General features: G+C 35.0%; 1 protein-coding gene across 1 annotated transcript; it reads right to left on the reverse strand.

Moving 5' to 3' along the window:
• Positions 1-1,763: 1,763 nt before the first annotated feature.
• Positions 1,764-9,780, reverse strand: Lum (lumican). The gene is made up of 3 exons (XM_005374449.2): positions 9,655-9,780; positions 5,900-6,779; positions 1,764-2,555 (listed from the first exon to the last, which is right to left on the reverse strand). The coding sequence occupies exons 2-3, from the start codon at positions 6,756-6,758 to the stop codon at positions 2,401-2,403; spliced, it is 1,014 nt and encodes a 337-aa protein (XP_005374506.1). The 5' UTR covers positions 6,759-6,779; positions 9,655-9,780; the 3' UTR covers positions 1,764-2,400.
• Between the last annotated feature and the right edge of the window lie 9,869 nt (positions 9,781-19,649).

Here is a 19,649-nt window from a genome sequence, read left to right on the forward strand (position 1 = left end):
GTATGTATATTGTGAGCCATCTGTTTCTTTCTATTATGGTTCTCTAGAAAAAGGACTTTTTTGCTATTTAATCATTTGGGATTTCATTAGTCTGATCATAATATCGTACTAAGTCAGTGTTTACAAAATGCAGAACATTTGAGCATCAGCATCGGAACCACTCATGGATGCTGTTTTGAAAGGTGGAATCCTACACTGATTGACTTGTTGGGTCTATGTATCTGGGGCACTTTGTCTGGAAACCTGCATTTGTAAAAGCATTACAATTTGCTGGTTGTGTGCTAGAAACTTTAAGTAACGCTAGTCTAAGTGAAATGGAGATGAGATGGGGAATGAACATGTAAATCAGTCTCCAGACTTCCTTCCCACTCCGCCTAAAACAGCCCAGGGATTAAGGAGTAAGCAGACAGCTTCTGTTCTGCAGCTCTGCCATGAGAAGATGGATCCTGGGCTCTGGAGCTGCCACTAGATTGAGACTGATTTGTGTCCTCCCTAAATGCTTCTACCAGGAAATATCTCTTTGTACTTACACTGGTCCTTTCCAGTTGAACTGAACCAGTGGAATTGTTATTTTGAGTTGTAGTTTTACTTTTTAGACTTAAGAATAACAAAGGACTTCCGATAAAGGTAAATTAAAGGCTTGTAAAGGTGTAGACAGACTGCCAACTGAGAAGATACTTTGCTAAGCTGTACGGACACAAAGCTTATTTGCATCCATCCCATTCTTACTAAAGAGAATTTATAGCATGTTTCCTACTACCTACTTATAAATGCACTCCCAAGGCATGATGATGAGTTTTATACATAGTGAAGGAAATTTATTTTTATTTCTTCCCTAATATAGTTTTGCTTAAAAATAAATTTTAAGTTTGTACCAGGAAATGACTTGAGTGGTCTCACAGCTCAAAGAATGTAAAGTAGAAAGCACATGAGAATAAAAGGTAAACAATTTGCCTAATGTAATGTACATCTCACACGTCTGCCAGTCAACTCAGTCTTCTTCAGTGATGGTCCTCTGGTGACAAAGGATTTTACCATAACAGAGAAGCTGCTGAAAATGTTCTGCTAAAGCATATCATGCGTTGGAGCGATGCTTCTTTTGTTTTTGATGCATAACTGACTATGCAGTCACCAACTTTGGGTAGATATATTTTTACCTGCATACCATTTGGCAACAAATTGTTATCTAGGTAAAAATAGAAATTATTTTAATAAACTATATGCCCTATTATTTCCCATTATATACAGCCATGGATACCCAGAATATAGAAAGCTAAAAACTGTTATTGCCAGATTATAAATTTTGAGCATATGCTCTAAATGCATATGTTCAGTGGGTTCAGGATATAGTGAATTTTTAAAATGATTTTTAAAGCCCTATTTTCAGCTGATTTATATTTATACAAGATTTTTAGTCCTGGGAGTTCTCAGTCATTTTTGTTGACCAACCAAGGAGCGATTGCTAAGATCTTATAATAGCCTCTTGTTTAATGGAATGTCATTGCATATGACCTGATAAAAATGACAAGAATGGCAGTGATAGAAAATACACAAGCAAATTGTGACATACATGCACATATAATTAGGTATACTTAATCCATCCTAGTAAGTGGATTAGAGAGGAAGACAATTAATTGGTGTGAAATCCCATGTTCCCATTGGTAAAATATTTCAGGCTAAAGATGTCTTTTGAACTTTAATGTGTTCATTTATGTGTCTTATATAGGAGAGATGTAAATTTCATGAGAAGTCGAACACAGGGATGCCATTTGCTATGTTTTATTTTGCTATTAGCTTGTTAAACAACATGCAAATAATCAAAAAGAAACATACATGACTTAGAATAAATTGTGGAAAAGTTTTGCTATGTAAATAAGTAAATTCTTAGCACTGAAAATACTTGTTTAGGTGCATATGGCTTCATAAATTTTGTTTAGTATTTTGCAAAATTACTGACCTCTGATTCTGCCACCTATTTTTCACCAACACAAATTTGAACATAGTAAGGAAATCTGGATCAAAGTGGCACATACCCATACATATTTAACCCACGATTTGAGTACATTAACACTTAAATGTTATAAAACTTGGTTGACTTCCATGACAGGAATATAAGGCTTTGCATATCTTTGGACAATACAGATACAGAAAACAGTACATTGACAAACAAAGAATTAAGTTTCATGTCTGCTTGTGTGTGTTCTTTTGATGAAATAGGCCTGCTTTTCATCTTTTAAAATAAAAGTAGGAAATGTTTACAAAACATTTTCCCTCAGAATTTAAAATTATTGGAATTAATAAACAGCAACAAAAATGGATACTATGAAAACTTTACATACAAAAAAACTCCATGAAGTACCACTCCAGGATATACCTCAGTATAATTGCAATGAGCAGATATTAATTAACAGTGATTTCATTTGCTACGCGTAGACATTCATACATATCCGGTGGCAGGCTGCTCTGCGTTAGGAGGTTGCCATCCAAGCGCAAATGCTTGATCTTGGAGTAGGACAGTGGTCCTAGGATCTTACAGAAGCTCTTTACTTCAAACTCTGAAAAATAAAGAATAGAAAACTTTAAGCATTTTTAAGACAGTGGCTTGAAACGATCATTTTTTAAAAATTCAAGTCTGTTATATTGCCTAATATGGCTTCTTTCCACTTAGAAAAGTCATTTCCATTATATACCTTTGAATTAAGATATATCTGATAATTTACATTGTATATCTTTGAAATAAGAAACATTAAAAGCACATTTCAGGTGACTAACATGGTACAGCAATGTTCAATAAGCAGTTACAACATAGGCCAGAACATTCCATGGATTTTTCAAGAAACAGAATTTAAGAAGAGATTCTAGAAAGACATTTAACAAATATGTCTTATTACCTAAGAACTCTTTGCCAAATATTTAATCTGAACTGCTTGACCTTTTCATATGAAAACCTTACTAGCATAAGTGTCCTTGGGTTTTGGTTCTGAAAATAAGAGAGATTTAACTTGTTGATCTATAAAGAATTTTCTTGGCAACCATACACCAAGACCATGAATCAAAACTCCAAGACAGAAATCAAATTATGGAATATCTACCCTCTGAGAGAGAATTTTGCTGGTGTTGAATACTTATCACAATGTAGATGTGTTGTAGTTTCAATAGTAATTAGCGCTGTATTGTATGAATATACACATACAGAGAAAACCTTATGTATGCCCATATCTATGTCAATTTAACCTTACTGAATCCTTTAGCTTGGTATTCTCTTTAATGTTTCAAAATCTAGTTAACAATGGCTTCAGTGGAATCTCAGATGCTTACTTAAACTCATCAAATTCTAGGCTTTCTCTGTGGTACCTAGCTCTGATAACATACGGACCAGCAGAAAGATGATGGTCCTAGGCCTATCATTGTTCCATCCCTGCTACTCCTCAATGGAGTGACCTTTGAATACTTAGCTGATCTTCCAGTCTGGTATATATTCCTGTGTCAGTGTGCTATGTGAATATTAATGCATGTACAGCACATCAAACAGTACTAGAGTATAGGATATTCAAAATAATAGGGAAGTCCTTATAATTTTTTCTCTTTTCCAAATTCAAATTAGGAATATCTGTCATTAGGCTAAAGTTTAGAGTTGCAGAATTCAACATCTAAAACTGCTTTTGGCCCTATAGTCGGTCCCCTGCACCTGTAGATTCAACAAACCACAGATCAAAACTATTTGGAAAAAACTGCTTCAATTCCAAATATATAGAATTTTTAAATGGTCATTGTTTCCTAAATGATATAACAACTATTTAGAGTGAATTTGTACTGTGCTAAGTATTATAAATAATCCAGCCATAATCTAAAGTACTGTATGAGAATATGTATGTAGATCTCATGCAACTTCTATGCCATTTTACACAAGGGACTTAACATGTATGCTTTGTGTGTCCACAGGCTGTTCTGGAACTAATCATCCAGATCCTGGAGGCACACTGGAGAATGCCCATATACTCCCTTGTTTTAGACACTAAATGTAATATTAGACAGTAAACATTAAGGTCCTGGCTTATATTAAGAGAATGTGAGCAATTAGTGTACATGGTTAGTATCAGCAAATAACCTAAATTGCAGAGATGTGTGCCAGGAAAAACAACAGGAACACATGAGTAAATAGCAATAATAAAGGCAGGGGCTGGTGATTTAGCTCAGTGGCACAGCGCCTGCTTGGCAAGTGCAAGGTCGTGAATCCGATTCCTGGTACCAGAGAAAAACCAAAAATAAATAAATAAATAAATAAATAATAATAATAATACTAGTAAGGGCAGAAGAAAGGGAACTCTTCCAATACTTTTTCAACTGACCACCATGAGCCAGACACCGCAGCTTCTCATCAGCTTTGCACTGAGAAGCTGTTAGCCTTGCTCTCATAAATATCTTTGCCATGTCCCATCCTTCACTTCTAGTCTATGGCAACCTACTGCACCCGCATCTGTGTTCTTGCTCTTACTCATTTCAAAGAAAGCAGGAGGCTTGCCCCTGTGACTACCCTCCACCCCCAGACCTCATGGATCTTTGCACCTCTCAACCACCCTCAACCCTTGTGTCATTTTGGCTGGACAGAATATCCTTCCTCCTAACCACAAAGTTTGAAAATGTTGGATCATGTATTGCCACACAGTGAATTTTACACTGGAGTCAACTATAGGAGTTTATAGTTTCACTATGATTCATATGATAATCAAACAGTACTAAATTTTGTCTTCGCTATTTTAAAGATACAACAAAGTGCATGATGCTTGATTTGGCAATCGTGATCTCCTTCATGAGAATAACCTAACCCTACTAGGAGTTGCATAAAATGGTTGCAAAATTGCAATGCACTCCTAAGGCACACTGTGATTTTTCTCATCCCACCATTTTATTTATCAGATAAAGATGCTCAATTCCAGTAGTTTATGTTTCAGATACAATTGTTTTATGTGTGAATCAATAATATCTACCTGATTTTCATTAAAATACTGTTAGTGAATCATGACATTTTTCTTCTGTCAAACTCTGTTAAAGAATCAGGTGGAGGATGGTGGCTTTTAGTTTCCCACCTGAATCTGTATTACTTAAATTGAAAAATGTCTCCAATCAGAAGAGTATTTAGCAACCGAGGCAGATCAGATCAAACTCTATTCACAAGATACATAAAAAAAATATGGCAACAAGAAAAGGCAAGGAGAAACTGGAACTATCAAGTTAAAGAAAGGGTTGTGTAAAAGAAACAAGATGCTGTATTATGACTTTAAAAAGAAAAAACTATCTTAAACCTTCATCATGTACTCCCCCTTCTTAATCTTCTTGGAGTTCTCATCAGAACACTGCTAAGTGTTCCACACACAACACCACATACATAATGAAAGTAGATGATAGTCATGTTGGCAGAGTAACAGCTTCAGTCCCAAGGAAAGAGGTCAGCCAAGACCATAATAATACATGTTCTGCTCTGGAGAGAAGAGGGAGGGGGCTTGACCTCCTCTGTATCTCCACCTCTTCTAAAGTTCTTTCTTCCTTCTCAGCCAAGAAGTAAATGCAGGACACAAATCTTAGTGATAAATGAGGTAACCAATAACAGATAAATATCAAGATATAATTCAACAGCATTAATCAAGAGAAGAAATCTGAAAAAGTTTGATATTAAATTGCATGATCTTAATAGTTCTTGACCTGGACCTCCCAAAGAAAGGCAGGGAAGAAGTAGTTATGTAAAGCTAGAGTGCCTCTATATTTATGGTAAAGGGCTTCTTTGTCCACATTTTAATTCATTTTCATTAAATGGAGTCAAACACAATATTCGTGTCCCACAAAGTAGACATTTACAATGTGAGTGTATATCAATCAAACCCAAGCACAACTGTCTACTTACTTTCAAGTTCATTGACCTCCAAGTAATAGTTTTCAAGGTTTTCACTCACAGTTGGTATACTTTTAAGCTTATTGTAGGAGAGATCCAGCTCCAGCAGGGATGATATATTAAAAGTATTCCCAGGTATCCCCCCATCAGCAAGTTCATTGTGAGATAAACGCAGGTATTGCAGTGCACCAAAACGCTTGAAATACTCGTCAGGGATGTTTTTAATCTGATTATTGTCCAGGTAGAGAGTTAAAAGAGACACAGGCAGACCCGATGGAAGTTTGGTTAACTGGTTGAAACTCAAGTCAAGGTACTCAAGTGATTTAAGACCTTTCAAAGCAGCTGAAATGGCTTCCTCTTTCAACTGATTGTGTTGAAGGTGGATGAAAGTCAGGTTTACCAGTCCTTCAAAGGACCCGAGCTTTGTGATCTTGTTATTAGTGAGCTGCAGATCCTCCAGAGATTTGGGAAGTGGGCCCACAGATTCTGTCAGATTGTTGTAGTTTATATGCAGCTTCTTCAGCTGTTTCAGTTTGGAGAAAACTCTCCCTTTTATCTTGGAATTTTCTAGAAGATTGTGATCTAGAATAAGCCACTGCAGATCAGTGACATTCTCAAAGGCCTTCTCATCAATATGATCGATCTGGTTATTCCGAAGGTAAAGGTACTTGATTCCAGGAGGAACCATTGGCACACTCTTCAGCTTCAGCTCGTCGCAGTACATGGCAGTGGGGTAGTTATCTGGGCAATCGCATTCTGGTGCACAGTTGGGTGAGGAGCGTAGAAAGGCGGGATAGTAATCATAATCGTAGTAATACCCACTGGCACTACTGGCCAAAGCCAAGAAGAAAGTAAGTGCACCTACATTCATTTTCAGCAAATACTCTGAGCCCTAAATAGAATGAAAATATAAATTAATAAAAGTTCTAAGTACAAAAATGGCTGTGCTGTTGCATACTCACAGGCATTTGAGTTGACCCTTACTAGCTATTCCATTATTCTACTCAGGTTGTCAAGTATACATTTCTAAATTACCTCAATTTCTGAGAGAAAAGAAAGAAGGGGAAATTATGTGTGTGTATACATAGGACAGCTAACATAGTTGTACTACTGACTTCTACCGTTTTACTGAAAGGAATATTTAATGATTAACTATTTGATAAATCTTGCATGTCTCTGTTTGTTTTCCTGAGAAACCACTTTGAAGACATCAATATGTAATACAACAACCATTGATAATTTCCTACCACTTTGTCTGTAACTCTGTATTGCTTGTAGTGTTCTTATGTTATTTTGTAAATAGATGTCTGTTTGTTAATAGGTTTTCCTTCTTTTATTTTTAAAATAAATTTTAAAAAAATAAAAAATATATAAATTAATATAAAATAATATACTTTCCAGAAAATGAGATTGAATTTGTAATGTTCAAGTCTATCGTGCATTTTGTTACTTTATAGGTCTTCTGTGCATCAGAAAGGAATGCCTTCACTGTCCTTTAATTTTTTTAATTCAAGAATGAGAATAGGCATCTATGACTACAACTTTGGTGTAGATGTCCAGTCTCAGGTCAGGTGGCATACACCTGCGCCCCCCTCTGTGCAAGCCAAACATAACTGGTGTCAGGCAACTTCTTCAAGTCTTCTTAACTAAATGACTTCCTGGGAGAGGAGAGCCCTTCTGGGCGGTGCCCAAGGACTACCATGTTAGAACACTGCATTAGAACATGTCTCAAAAGCAGAAAAGATGGAAATTAAAGGGCATTTGTAAACTAAGCACTGTAGCCTACAATTTGACATCATTGAAATATCTCATTAAAAAATCCTTACTGGGAAAATGGGCAGTCAGTGGTTTGCCCTGGAAGAAAGCAAATCTTGATAATATACGGGGTGGATGAGAAAAGGGAAGTACATTCCTTTAAAAGCATCTGGTTATTGTCTCTTGAGGTTCTGAGGAGGGGGAGTAGAATTCCCAGTGTGGGTGTGTATTTATGTTATTTCAAGTTTTGTATAACATTCCACACTTCGAAACACATTACAAAACAGTATTCTGCAGCTGACATTTAGTAAGTTAATTTAGTAAAGCAAATACTTCTTAACAAGAGAAAGGTCAATTATTCTAAGAAAGCTTAAATCTAGGAAGGTAGAGGAATATATTTCCCTAGTCTTGATTAGTTTTCCAAAGCACTCAGAAGTTCTCTATCTCCTTAATGCTAAAATTTAAGGTGCCATGGTTTGCATATTTGGATTTTAGAGGCCTCACAGAATGAAATGGGGGACAGGAGGAAAGTTTGTTGTCAATGCCAGCTTTAGGAACTGTGTAGGAAAGTATGCCACTGAGAATATAAATTTTAAAGAATTCCTAACAGTTATGTTTTTAGGTAAACTTGTTTCTAAGACTCACTAAAGAACATTTCAGCTGGGTGGAAGAAGTTTAACAATTTAAGAAAAGGAAAATAGAATATAAGAATTAGGTTTTTTAGAGAGTAAAAACATAGCTGAGAATTTGGTAACTCTGTAAAAGAAATCATCCATATGAAGTGGATCTATATTTAAACAGACAACACAGAATACTATGTTTTTCTATGAGAAGCATAAGACAGATTTTTGAACCAGGGAATTTAGAATATGTAGGATTTGGGAGAATCAGAAATTTCCTATATACTTGCTTTTTTTAACCTGGGATGGTAAGGAACTTTATTTTAGCAGATGAAACACTCAAAGAAAGATTTTAGAAACACTTCAGTTGCATACATAAGACACAGGGTCTTGGGACATTATTTCCTGGTAATATAATGGAAGCATTTAATTCATTTGACAGGACTTGGACAGAACTCTTGTGTCTCACTAAAATAACATGTTGACATATCCCTAGGATTGTTTAGAAATTATAGTATGTTAGCATTGTAAAGATCTGTTCTGACCCATTAATAAGTGTATACTTCATTTTAAATGAAGTGTATATCAAAGCAGTCATGGTAACAAAATCTTAGTATTGAATAGTGGGAAAAAAATGTTTCTGTAGTTTTTGGCAGTGTACATACGAGGGCTCTGAATTCAAAGAGAGTTTGTAATCATATAATGCCTCCACTATGAGGCAAAAGCACGCTGCACTTTTCTCCCCTTATTCAAATACCTGTGGCTATAGAGGAACTGCTTTTTCTCAAAAAGTAAATCACTTCCCAGAATTTCTTAAAAATATGTTTTCTTGAAAATGTACCAAAAACCCCTCAAATCTTTAAAATTAATGAAATAGGAACAAGCAATTCATAAATAGTTTAGTCCTTTAGCTCCCATTTTGTAACATAAAATGTTCACTATATTGTAACGAATTGTAAAAATATATTCTCTGCAAAATACTTTGCAAGCTGATTGAAGTGACCTTTCCTTGCAGCAGGATTAGCTTCCAGCAACAGTAACATATACCACTAATGAGCATAAATAACAAACATTTTAACTCCCATACTTTGTCACTGTGTCCAGTTTAATTTTCCCAGTGTCTAGTTGAGCTATTTTCCCATTCTAACCTTGAAACATCTCATAACTTCCTTTGCCAACTAGTACAGAATGTGCTGTATAGAATTTATCTGAAGTACGTAAATCATGGAAAGCACTTTATCCAAAATGTGAAAGCAAAGGCTCCTATATCCATGAATGTGCTGTTAAATAGCAGTTGGCAAAGTTGCTCTGGAACTTTCTCTGTTCTCTGTTATAATAAAAACTGTCCCAAACAGTCAGCATCCCCTAGGCTATAGTTAAAACAGCACTTACCTTACTGTCTTGACACTGCTTTTGTTAATTCTTAAAGCAGATGCACTGTGGACAAGAATCCACCAATATATGCTGTGAACTCTGTTAGGACGGAACTGACTGCCAGATTCTTAGTGATACAAGAGCTGAGGAGGGTGGGGGCGGGGGGGACCAGCACAGTCACGCCAGTCTCTCAATGGAGTTATGTCATTGTGGGGCTCTTGTGGTGTGGCATGTGAATATTCTGCTCCCTAACGAAGTGCAGGTGGACGTGCTGAGCAGACAGCTCAGCTCATTCCCTATGGAATGGGAGAGAGATATGTGCCTAACAAGCTTACATACCATAGCTTTTAACCAAGAATTGACTGCTGCTCCAAGGGAAGCAATTCACAGTGAAAATGTTTCTCTTACAAATATCTTATGTGGCTGTGGCAACAATTAAGTGTGATTTGTTCAGCCAACTATTACGTTCATCTAAGTGTCTCATAAATCGTGACTAGAGCAAATAATGTCAGGAAAATGCAAATGAGAAAGCTCAGAGGAATTGAAACTTTTGTGTCCATCACTTTTGGAATCTATATTGATGTATTTGGACTAAATATTTGCCTTGAAGTTAACTTAGATTCCAAAGAATGAAAAATATTGACACAAATGATAAATATCTCACATTTCCATTTAACTTCTTACGCTAAGGGGACCGTTCACGCTATTCAGATCTGGAACCAATCAACAATGTCTTGTCTGTTTCTTATTTTGTGGATTTCCTTTAGGAATTCACCCAAAAACTTACTTGCAGAAAACATTTTATAGCTTAATTCCAAAAAACCCATAAAAGAACAGAAAAAAATGTATACTAAAAAATATTGGAAAGCAATAATCTTCCATCCTGTGATTGCATGCTCATGTTTTCTTAAGATAAAATTTATTTGAAAGTCAGGATTGCCCAAAGGCCTGGTTTGATACATCTTTCATTATCAGTTTCTGATGTATATTTTCAGCAAATTACCATATTGCAAGGTATTTTTTCCTTCTGAAGTAAGCATATTATTTTCAGCCAGAGACTTGTAGAAAGTTTGTTTCCATTTCTATGACTACTACTGAGTTTGCCTTAGAAGAGAATATTAGAATACATACCTTATTTTGGTAACAGAGCAGTTGAAAAACAAAAGATAATCATAGAAAAGGAACTTATGGAATGGTAAGGTAATTTATAAAGAAAAAATTTTACAATTGCTATTTTAAGAAAATTATTTAAAGATGTCAGTCCATAAAGGAAATGAATAAACATAGAAGGTAAGCATGAGAAGGAAAAGACAGAATAATCAAATGTGACTGAACCTTTATTATAAGAGAATTGATAAAACTATTCTAAGCATTAACTTTGAGTATATCAAATTTTATATTCTGAGATCTTTGAAAACTTCTATCTAGGGTTTGGGATTTTTATTATAATGCAATAAGTGTAGAGGCTGTAATAGATTTTAAACACCTTAAATTGGATTTAGGTCATTACTATGAACATGTAATATTTAATAAATTCAGTACAAGGCCAATAAATTTAATTACTTTATATTTTAAAGCATATTTCCTTTACTGTATTTAGTTGAAACAAATGAAGTTTTTATAGTCTATCTGAGATATCCTGTGTTGTTCTCTCAAAATTTTAATATATTCATTACTTCTAAATCTTTGAAATACATGCTGTTATTATATTTCCAAAGATAGAGAGGGAGACTGAGGGAGTCTAAATAATTTGTTAAAGTTATCCAACAAGTACATGGGGAATGAAACCAGGACTATTTTTACCTACTGTTAAAGGCTGGAAAGATTGAATTGAATTGAACAGAGAGGGTAGTTAATCTGTTTAAAGCATTTTGTAGGCAATATTATTAGTGAAGGCAAAGCAGAAATATCAATAGTCACCCATTTCTGAAAATGGTGGCTAAGTATATCATTTTTTGTCCACCACACATTTGCAAGCATGAGTACAACCACGACAACATTTTGGGAGAGTATGAACTTTCCATCCAAGCGAATAGAAATCTACATTTTCATGCTGATGGATGTTGGAGGCCAAATGTGTTCTTCAGAATACAGATAGGCATGCTTAAGTTTCCCCGCTCTCCCCTAAAACTGCATTCCCTGTCTCCAGAGAGCAACATGGATGCAGGGGAACCTCATAAATATTTCATCTCATGACTTTCCTTTTGTCTTTTTGAGACAGGGTCTTGCTACGCAGTTCAGGCTGGGCTTGAGCTCACTTTGTAACCCAGGCTGGCCTCGAACTCGCAACAATCCTCCTGCCTCAGCCTCCCAAGTGCTGGGATCACACTCATGAGCCACCAGGCCCGGCTATTAATCTCTCGTTGAATCTGGCTTTGAACTTTTCAAAGCCCAAACTAAAAGCTGAGGTTTTGTGGGAAAATAGATCCTGAACTTTTTCAGTTCAGAAAATAAATCCTGAACTTTTTCATGCAGGTTTCTAGCAGTTTAAAAAGTGAGTAATCCTAACACTTTAATTTGTTCATCTTTAAAACAGGATACTGAGCTCATAGAAAATGAGCTCAGAGGAAAGCTCATGGGCATCAAAATAAAAAACTACGTGCGTGCATTGCTTTTAGTATACTACTTGGCAAACTGTGAGGGATCAGTACCTTTAAATGCCTGATGCATATAATTGTTATTAGTTATTAATAGCAAACTGTGAGGGATCAGTACCTTTAAATGTTTGATGCATATGATTGTTATTAGTTATTATTCACAGAGTCACAAAATTACAGATCTGGAATGAATCTCACAGATCATCAAATCTCACTGTGAGCTAATTAACAAATTCCCTAAATTCTGTTGCCAATATTTTGAAGAGCTAAAGCTAATGTGCTGGCAGTAGCCCACCCAAACATCTACCATGTTTCCCTTGGGGCAAATTAATGGCACTGCATGTTTTCCTGCAGTGTACATACGGGGTTGGAAGATTGCATCTACCTATGTGACGTCATCTGTGAGCACAGAATAAGATGAGATATGGTGACCATGCTCTGGCAGCAGAGAAAAATGTTCTGTCTTATTATTCTATACCTTATAGTTTCAAACTCAACCTCTTCCTTATTAAAATATTTCATAAAAGCACAAGGTTTTAGCACATTTGCACGTTATAGGTACAAAGAAAAGATAGTATCCTATGTCAGAGATCACTGTTCATTGTTGCTTTTTCTGAGTTTGTGTAGATATACAAACACAGATCATTTGGTTGTCACACAATACTTACATAATACAACTATCACATCATACTTCTAACTTGATGGCTATTTTTATTTAACAGAGTAAACCATGGATATTTTTCAAAGTCACTGAATATTAATCTTTACTATTGATTTATTTGATATACAAAGATATGCTATATACAGACAATAATGTAGTATATTAAACACTTGTTATCTCATAATTTTAAAAGTGCTGGCATAATTCTATACTTTAAGTTAGTTGTCCCTGCATTCAGTCATCTGATCTTTAAAGAACCAAAACACCCTACCTGGAGGAAAGATAGCCTCTTTAACAAATGGTGTTGGGAAAACTGGTTACGAGGATGAAGACAGGGGAGTCTAAGCAAGTATCTCTCACCATGTACTAAAGCAAAACCAAAGAGAAAAGACCTGAATATTAAAACAGAAAGAGGCAATCTACTGAAAGATAAAGTAGGTAAAGCTCTTGAAGTGTTAGGGATAAAGATATCAGAACAGAACTGCAAAGAAAAAAACAAGAAAAAAACATCAAGAATCAACACAGAAATACATTAAATTTAAAAAGCTTCTGGATAGCAAAGAAAACAACAAAAAGAGGGAAGACGCAACCTACAGAGTGATGTATTTAAAAAGTATTTGCCAGCTACTTCTTGGATAGAAAATTAATACTTGAAATAGAACAAAAAAAACAATTAGACCTTCAGAATAAAAGAATCAATCATAAAAAAGGCCACTAAATTGAGTAGGTGCATCTCAGAAGAATAGAAACGGCCAGTAAATATATGAAAATGCTCAACATCTCTGGCCATTAGAGAAAAGGAAATTAGAATAATACTGAGAGCCTCTGTCTTACAGTACAAAGAATGCCTATCATCAAGAAATCAAAAATAACAAATGCTGGAGGGGTTGCAGGTAGAAAAGAACCTTTCCATGTTGTTGGTGGAAATCTAAACTAGTACAACCACTATGGAAATCAGCATGGAGATTCCTGAACAAACTAAAAATAGAAATTCCACTTGACCTAGCTATACCCCTTCAAGATATTTTCCCCAAAGAGTTAAATATATAATATTACAGTGATAAATGCATACCCACGGTTATAGCAGCACAATTCATAACAGCTAAATATTGGACATTATCTATATGTACATCAATGGGGAATGGATAAAGAAAATGTAGTACTTCTACACATGGATTACTACTTTGCCGTGAAGAAGAATTTATTCTGAGCCAGTGGTATTTAAAATGGATGCACTGTGAGACCATAATTTTAACTGAGATATGTAAGACACAAAAGATACAGCCAGTAAATATTATACAGTTTCTGTTACATGAGAAATCCAAAGTATAAAGACAACAATCATGCATGGATAATAGAAAACAGAGAGAGATCTGGTACAAATGGGAAAAGGATCTAGAGATGAGTAGAAGAGGAAGGAAAGCAAAAGAGGCATAAGGAAAGAATTACAATGTGTTACACTCACCAGTTGCCTATGATTAATGTACTATAAACATGTACTAATAAACAATTAAAATTAAAAACAATTGGTTGTTCTCAGTCTACTTCGTTGATTTCAAAAGATACACTTAAATGGTTCCTTTCTTTGTATAAGCAGTTTATGTTTTCAAATCAGACAATAAAGGAATAAATTTTAATTTCTAATTTATTACTTCTGATTAATATTATTCTCATTCTTATTTTAACATTCCTTGATCCAGAAAACTATCCTTCATCTATATAGTATTATGTTCATAAACAAGTATATATTGAAAATCATTCTTTTGTTTTTGTTTTTGATTTTTTTGTTTTGTTTTTCTTCTGGTACCGGGAATCAAACTCATGAACTTCTGTTTGCTAAGCAGGCACTGTGCTGCTGAGCTAAATCCCCAGCCCCCTGAAAATCATTCTATAATGATTTTCTAATCATTTTTATTGATATCTTATAGGACATATATTTGAAACTTATTAGTAATATGATTTATTGCATATTTTTCACTATTAGATTTGCACTGTAAAAGTTGTATGTATGTATATATATATATATATATATACAACAGACTGAAACATTAGAGAATATACAAGAATATAAGATTAAATATGAAATAATTCATGGGCTAAAGGTCTGTCCAATCTCATTTCCTAAAAGTAATCACTAATTGGCTCTTATTACTTTAGGTATTTCAGACAGGTGTTACATACACAATAGAATTTCATTTCCCTTTTCAGGACAGCCTATGTGACCCTCAGCATTCAAATACTTTCACTGAGATGTATGACCGATTCATGCACAGATGATTCATGCTCTGTCTCTCTGTTTTTCTCTCTCTCCCTTTCTCTCTTCTAGTTTACATATTTTGCCATGTTAATACAGTTCTCCTTCATGCTTGAAATAGTGAGACAATGCCATTTCACTAGTGTTTCGTGTCAGCTATGATTTTTTCAATGGTGTTTCAGTGGTTTCAAGGATTTTTGTTTTTTCTAAATTATTTCACTGTTATGGAAGATGCTATCTATTGAACATATTGGGGGCCCTAGAGAAACACAGCTTTATAAAGACTTCAAAAGTTAGCACATTCCAGAGAAAAGTGTTCACATATTTTAAGATTTTTGTATTTTTGTAGCTATTGCCTATTGCCTAACGGTTTACAGAACGTTGTTCTGATTAAAAGTGAGCTGGGCATGGTGGTGCTCGCCTGTAATCCCAGCACTCAAGGGGCTGAGGCAGGAGTATTGCTGTGAGTTTGAGGCCTGGGCTATAAACTGTGCTCAAGGCCAGCCTGAACTTCATATCAAGACCCTGTCTCAAAACGACAAAAAAAATAAATAAATAAAATTTAAAAAGAAAAGAAAAGTACCCAATGAAAAGACAGGACTATATAAGACTTCATTTAGTTTGAGTTGCTTATCTCTAAAATAGTGATGATCATCACAGGTATTTAATAAAACTTTCTTTAAAAGCTTAAATGAGTTAATGCACATAAAATTCTTAGAAGAATTCTTGCACACAGTAAGCGTTCAGTAGATGTTAGCTGTTGTGATGCAACAGAATTCTTCCATTTCTAGCTTGTATGAAAGAAAGCCCTTAGTGTGCTATGTAGTATAAGATCCCCAAGTTCCTCAAGATAAAAAGCTTTACTCCTGTCTCTCCTATTTGTTCTGAAGCTCTCTCTCTCTCTTTATATAAACACCATTACACCTAATTTTCCACATTTGTACACTAGGGTTAATTATTTCCATCAGGATGATGTTAACAAGATTAATAAAGTGATATGCTGAATTATTTAGCACATGTAACCATTTACTGATTTATTTTTGTAATCTGCAACAAAAAACCATGTTAATATTTGTAAATGTAGCCTTAATAATTATATGAACATTAATGTTATGAAGGATGCAAAATTGAATAAAATCATAAACTATCACAAGTATTATGAAATACAGTATTGAAAAGCAAGTGAAAGAGAATACTGAAACTTCCCAACCTACAATGGTCCAATTTATAATTTTTTTCAATTTATAATGATGTGGAAATAATATATATCCAGGAAGCCATAGTAATCAGTCAGCATGGAATTATATTTTTTTTTATTTTTTATTTTTTGGTTTTTCTCCGGTACCGGGAACCGAACTCACAACCTTGTGCTTGCCAGGCAGGCGCTTTTGCCGCTGAGCTAAATCCCCAGCCCCCAGCATGGAATTATAAAGGGAATCAATACAGTGTACTCTGTGCAACAGTATGATGCTCAGTGAGTGTCTTACATAGTTTTCTGTTCCTGTAACAAAATACCTGATGTAGCGCTTTTTATTGAAAAAAAAAAAAAGTTTACTTAGTTAAAAGTTTTGGAGACTAAAAGTCCAGAGGTGGCAATCCATCTTGTCAGGCTGAGATGGGGGACAGTTTGGTTGGGTCACAACAAAATGGAGAAGCAGAAAACAAATTAGCCACATGCAGGAGAGGCCAAGCACTTGGAGTAGCCTTATGTTATAGCCGTTCACTCTTTGAGAACTACCCATAATCCCTTGATAGGTACAGTAATCTTTTCTGCTGTCAGCTCCATCAGTGACCTAATGACCCTCTATTAGACCACCTCTTAAAGGTTTTACCACTTCTCCACATCACCACCTTGAGGACCAAATCTTTATCACATGAACTTTTGAGTGTGGCACTGAAAGTATACAAGTTATAACAATAGTCTCCGTGAATTAAATACATTTTTTGCCATGCTGGCAATTGAGTCTGGGTCTTATGCACACTAGGCAGGTAGTTCTACCATTGAGCTATATCCTTATTCCCCTAAAAGTATTTTAGATTAATGATACTTTCAACTTATTATGGGTTGATTGAGATATACCCCAACCACTATATGTGGAGCAGCAACTGCACAAACTTGAGAAAGCAGACTCAAGCTCCTTCTTGAATAAAGTAGTATTTCAAGTGCCTAAGGAAAGGAGAGGAAGTAGAGAGAATTCTGAATGCAGAAGTATGGGGAGTTTTCAGGAAGGATCAGATGTTTAAAGATTTGTGGTTGAAGGCCAGAAAGATCATGACAGGACATGGAAAAGTGGCCACTTCTTGTAAGTCATCGTAGACAACCTATACATTTCACACAAGTACTTGCATAAAATTCATTTTTCATACCCAGCTGAAAGATATGAGCAATCAGGAAGTTCAAATGGGGCATAACAGCATTTTTACAGGTAGAAAATTTTACGGCTAGTGGTTTGGATGAAAGAAGTGAGATTAGACTTGAACAGACTCTGTTAATACAATTGCAATATTATCGGGGATGAATTGACTACATAAATATGCCCTTTGATCTTCTGTAGATAACCTAATTAACAACTTTAAAGATTCTCAGCCCTGATTTAAAAAAATAGTGGTAATAATGATGCTATTTCCCAACTTGGAATTCAAATTAAAATCAATATCAAATTATAAGAATGTTTTAAGGTATCTTTCAGAATTCAGATTTGCTCCTTCAATGAAAGCCTAATCATTTCTTAATCAATCCAGACATGAGTATCTTTAAATACTAGTACTAAAATACAGCCCCTGGCCTCAGAAAGCAAAAATGATGAACAAGTTGCTAATAAACATGCAGCTATGACCCCAGGTGACAACTTGCTCTACAGAGGGAAGATGATGCTCTGAGATTGGAGATCAAGAGTAGATGGACTGGGAATGTAGCTCAACAGAAGGGCGCCTGCCTGGCAAGCGTGAAGTCCTGAGTTTCATACCCAGTTCCAAAATAAACCAGAAAAACAATAGAAAATGAGAGCGAGATATGTGCACCCATGTTCATAGCAGCACAATCTGTGATTGTTCAATTGTGGAAGCAACTCAAATGTCCATCCACTGAGGAATGGATTAAAAAATTGTGGTACTTTCATATAATGCAATATTACTCAGCTATAAAGAAAGATAAACTCAAGGCTTTTATAGGTAAATGGTCACAACCAGAGACAATACTCATAAGTGAAAAAAAAACCAGACCTCCATGCGTTAGCCACACATTGTCTCACTAGTGTAAGAACCTGAAAGAGTGAATAAAATTAGGAGGTATGATAGACATTGTGAAACAAAAGGCAAATGCTCAAAAGTAAAGAGCAACTGGGATGAGGGAAAGGAGAAAAGAAAAAAGGGGAAATTATGTATATATGTATATGCAGGATAGCTAACATAGTTGTGCTACTGACTTCTATCGCTTTACTGAAAGAAACCGTTAATGATTTCTTATTTGATCAATCTTGCATGTCTCTATTTGTTTTCCTGAGAAATCAATCACTTTGAAGAAATCAATACATAATACATCAGCTATTGTTAATTTCCTACCACTTTGTAATTCAGTACTGCTTTTATTGTTCTTATGCTATTTTGTAAATGGATGTCTGTTTATTAATATGTTTTCCTTGTTCTATTTTTAAAATAAATTTTTTTAAAAAAGAGAACAAAAGTAGATGCCCAAGGCCTGAGCAATGGGGGATTTCATATGGGAAGTGAAGAAAACAGGCTTCCTAATGAAGGATGAGCTAAAGTTACTAGGGGGAAAAAAGGCCAGATACTTCAGGCAGAAAGAAAGTGTTATAAAGGCTCAGATGAATAAGGGAGCCTAGGCTGTGGGGAAATGATTGACTTTATAGCTAACTCCAATGAATAGAAGCTCTGTAGAAATGCTCAAAGTTAGAAATATATATTTCTCTTAAAATTTGAACTCTATCATGGCTCAAAACACACCAAATTCCCAGGAGTTCAATTAATTGAAAGTTTAACTATGTATAAATAACATTTAATTTTTAAAATATTTTAACTGAATCTATTTACAAATGAACACTTTTCTAAGAGTTCAGTAGACATATCCTCATATAGAGTTTTGAAAACTTATATATTTCTGGTGTTTTTAAAGTACCAGAGTCACGTAGCGTGTTTTAAAAATGACACAGTGTAGACTCATTATAAAAGAGTTTCCATCAAAAACAAATTACCTTTTAAGGGCAAATGGTATAAGTACTCATTTTAGTGTTAAAAGTTTGGGGCATGAAACTTATTATGTGTCTGTTATTCCAAGCATCTTTCTCTATTATATTTGTAAGCAAATGGTTGGGATTTAAGATTAAGTAGTTAATGTACTTTCAAATGATACTTATTTTCCAGGATTATATGATTTCCCTTAAACTTCAGAAGAGAGTTTCAGAAAATAGCTCTGGAATTTTGAAGTACAAGTTGTAGTTGTCTTATTCATAAACCACAATGATGGTTTTATGATGATTATTTC

The sequence above is a fragment of the Chinchilla lanigera genome, unplaced genomic scaffold (genome assembly GCF_000276665.1).
Source record: "Chinchilla lanigera isolate Chin_1 unplaced genomic scaffold, ChiLan1.0 scaffold00004, whole genome shotgun sequence".
In the NCBI taxonomy this organism is placed as follows: domain Eukaryota; kingdom Metazoa; phylum Chordata; class Mammalia; order Rodentia; family Chinchillidae; genus Chinchilla; species Chinchilla lanigera.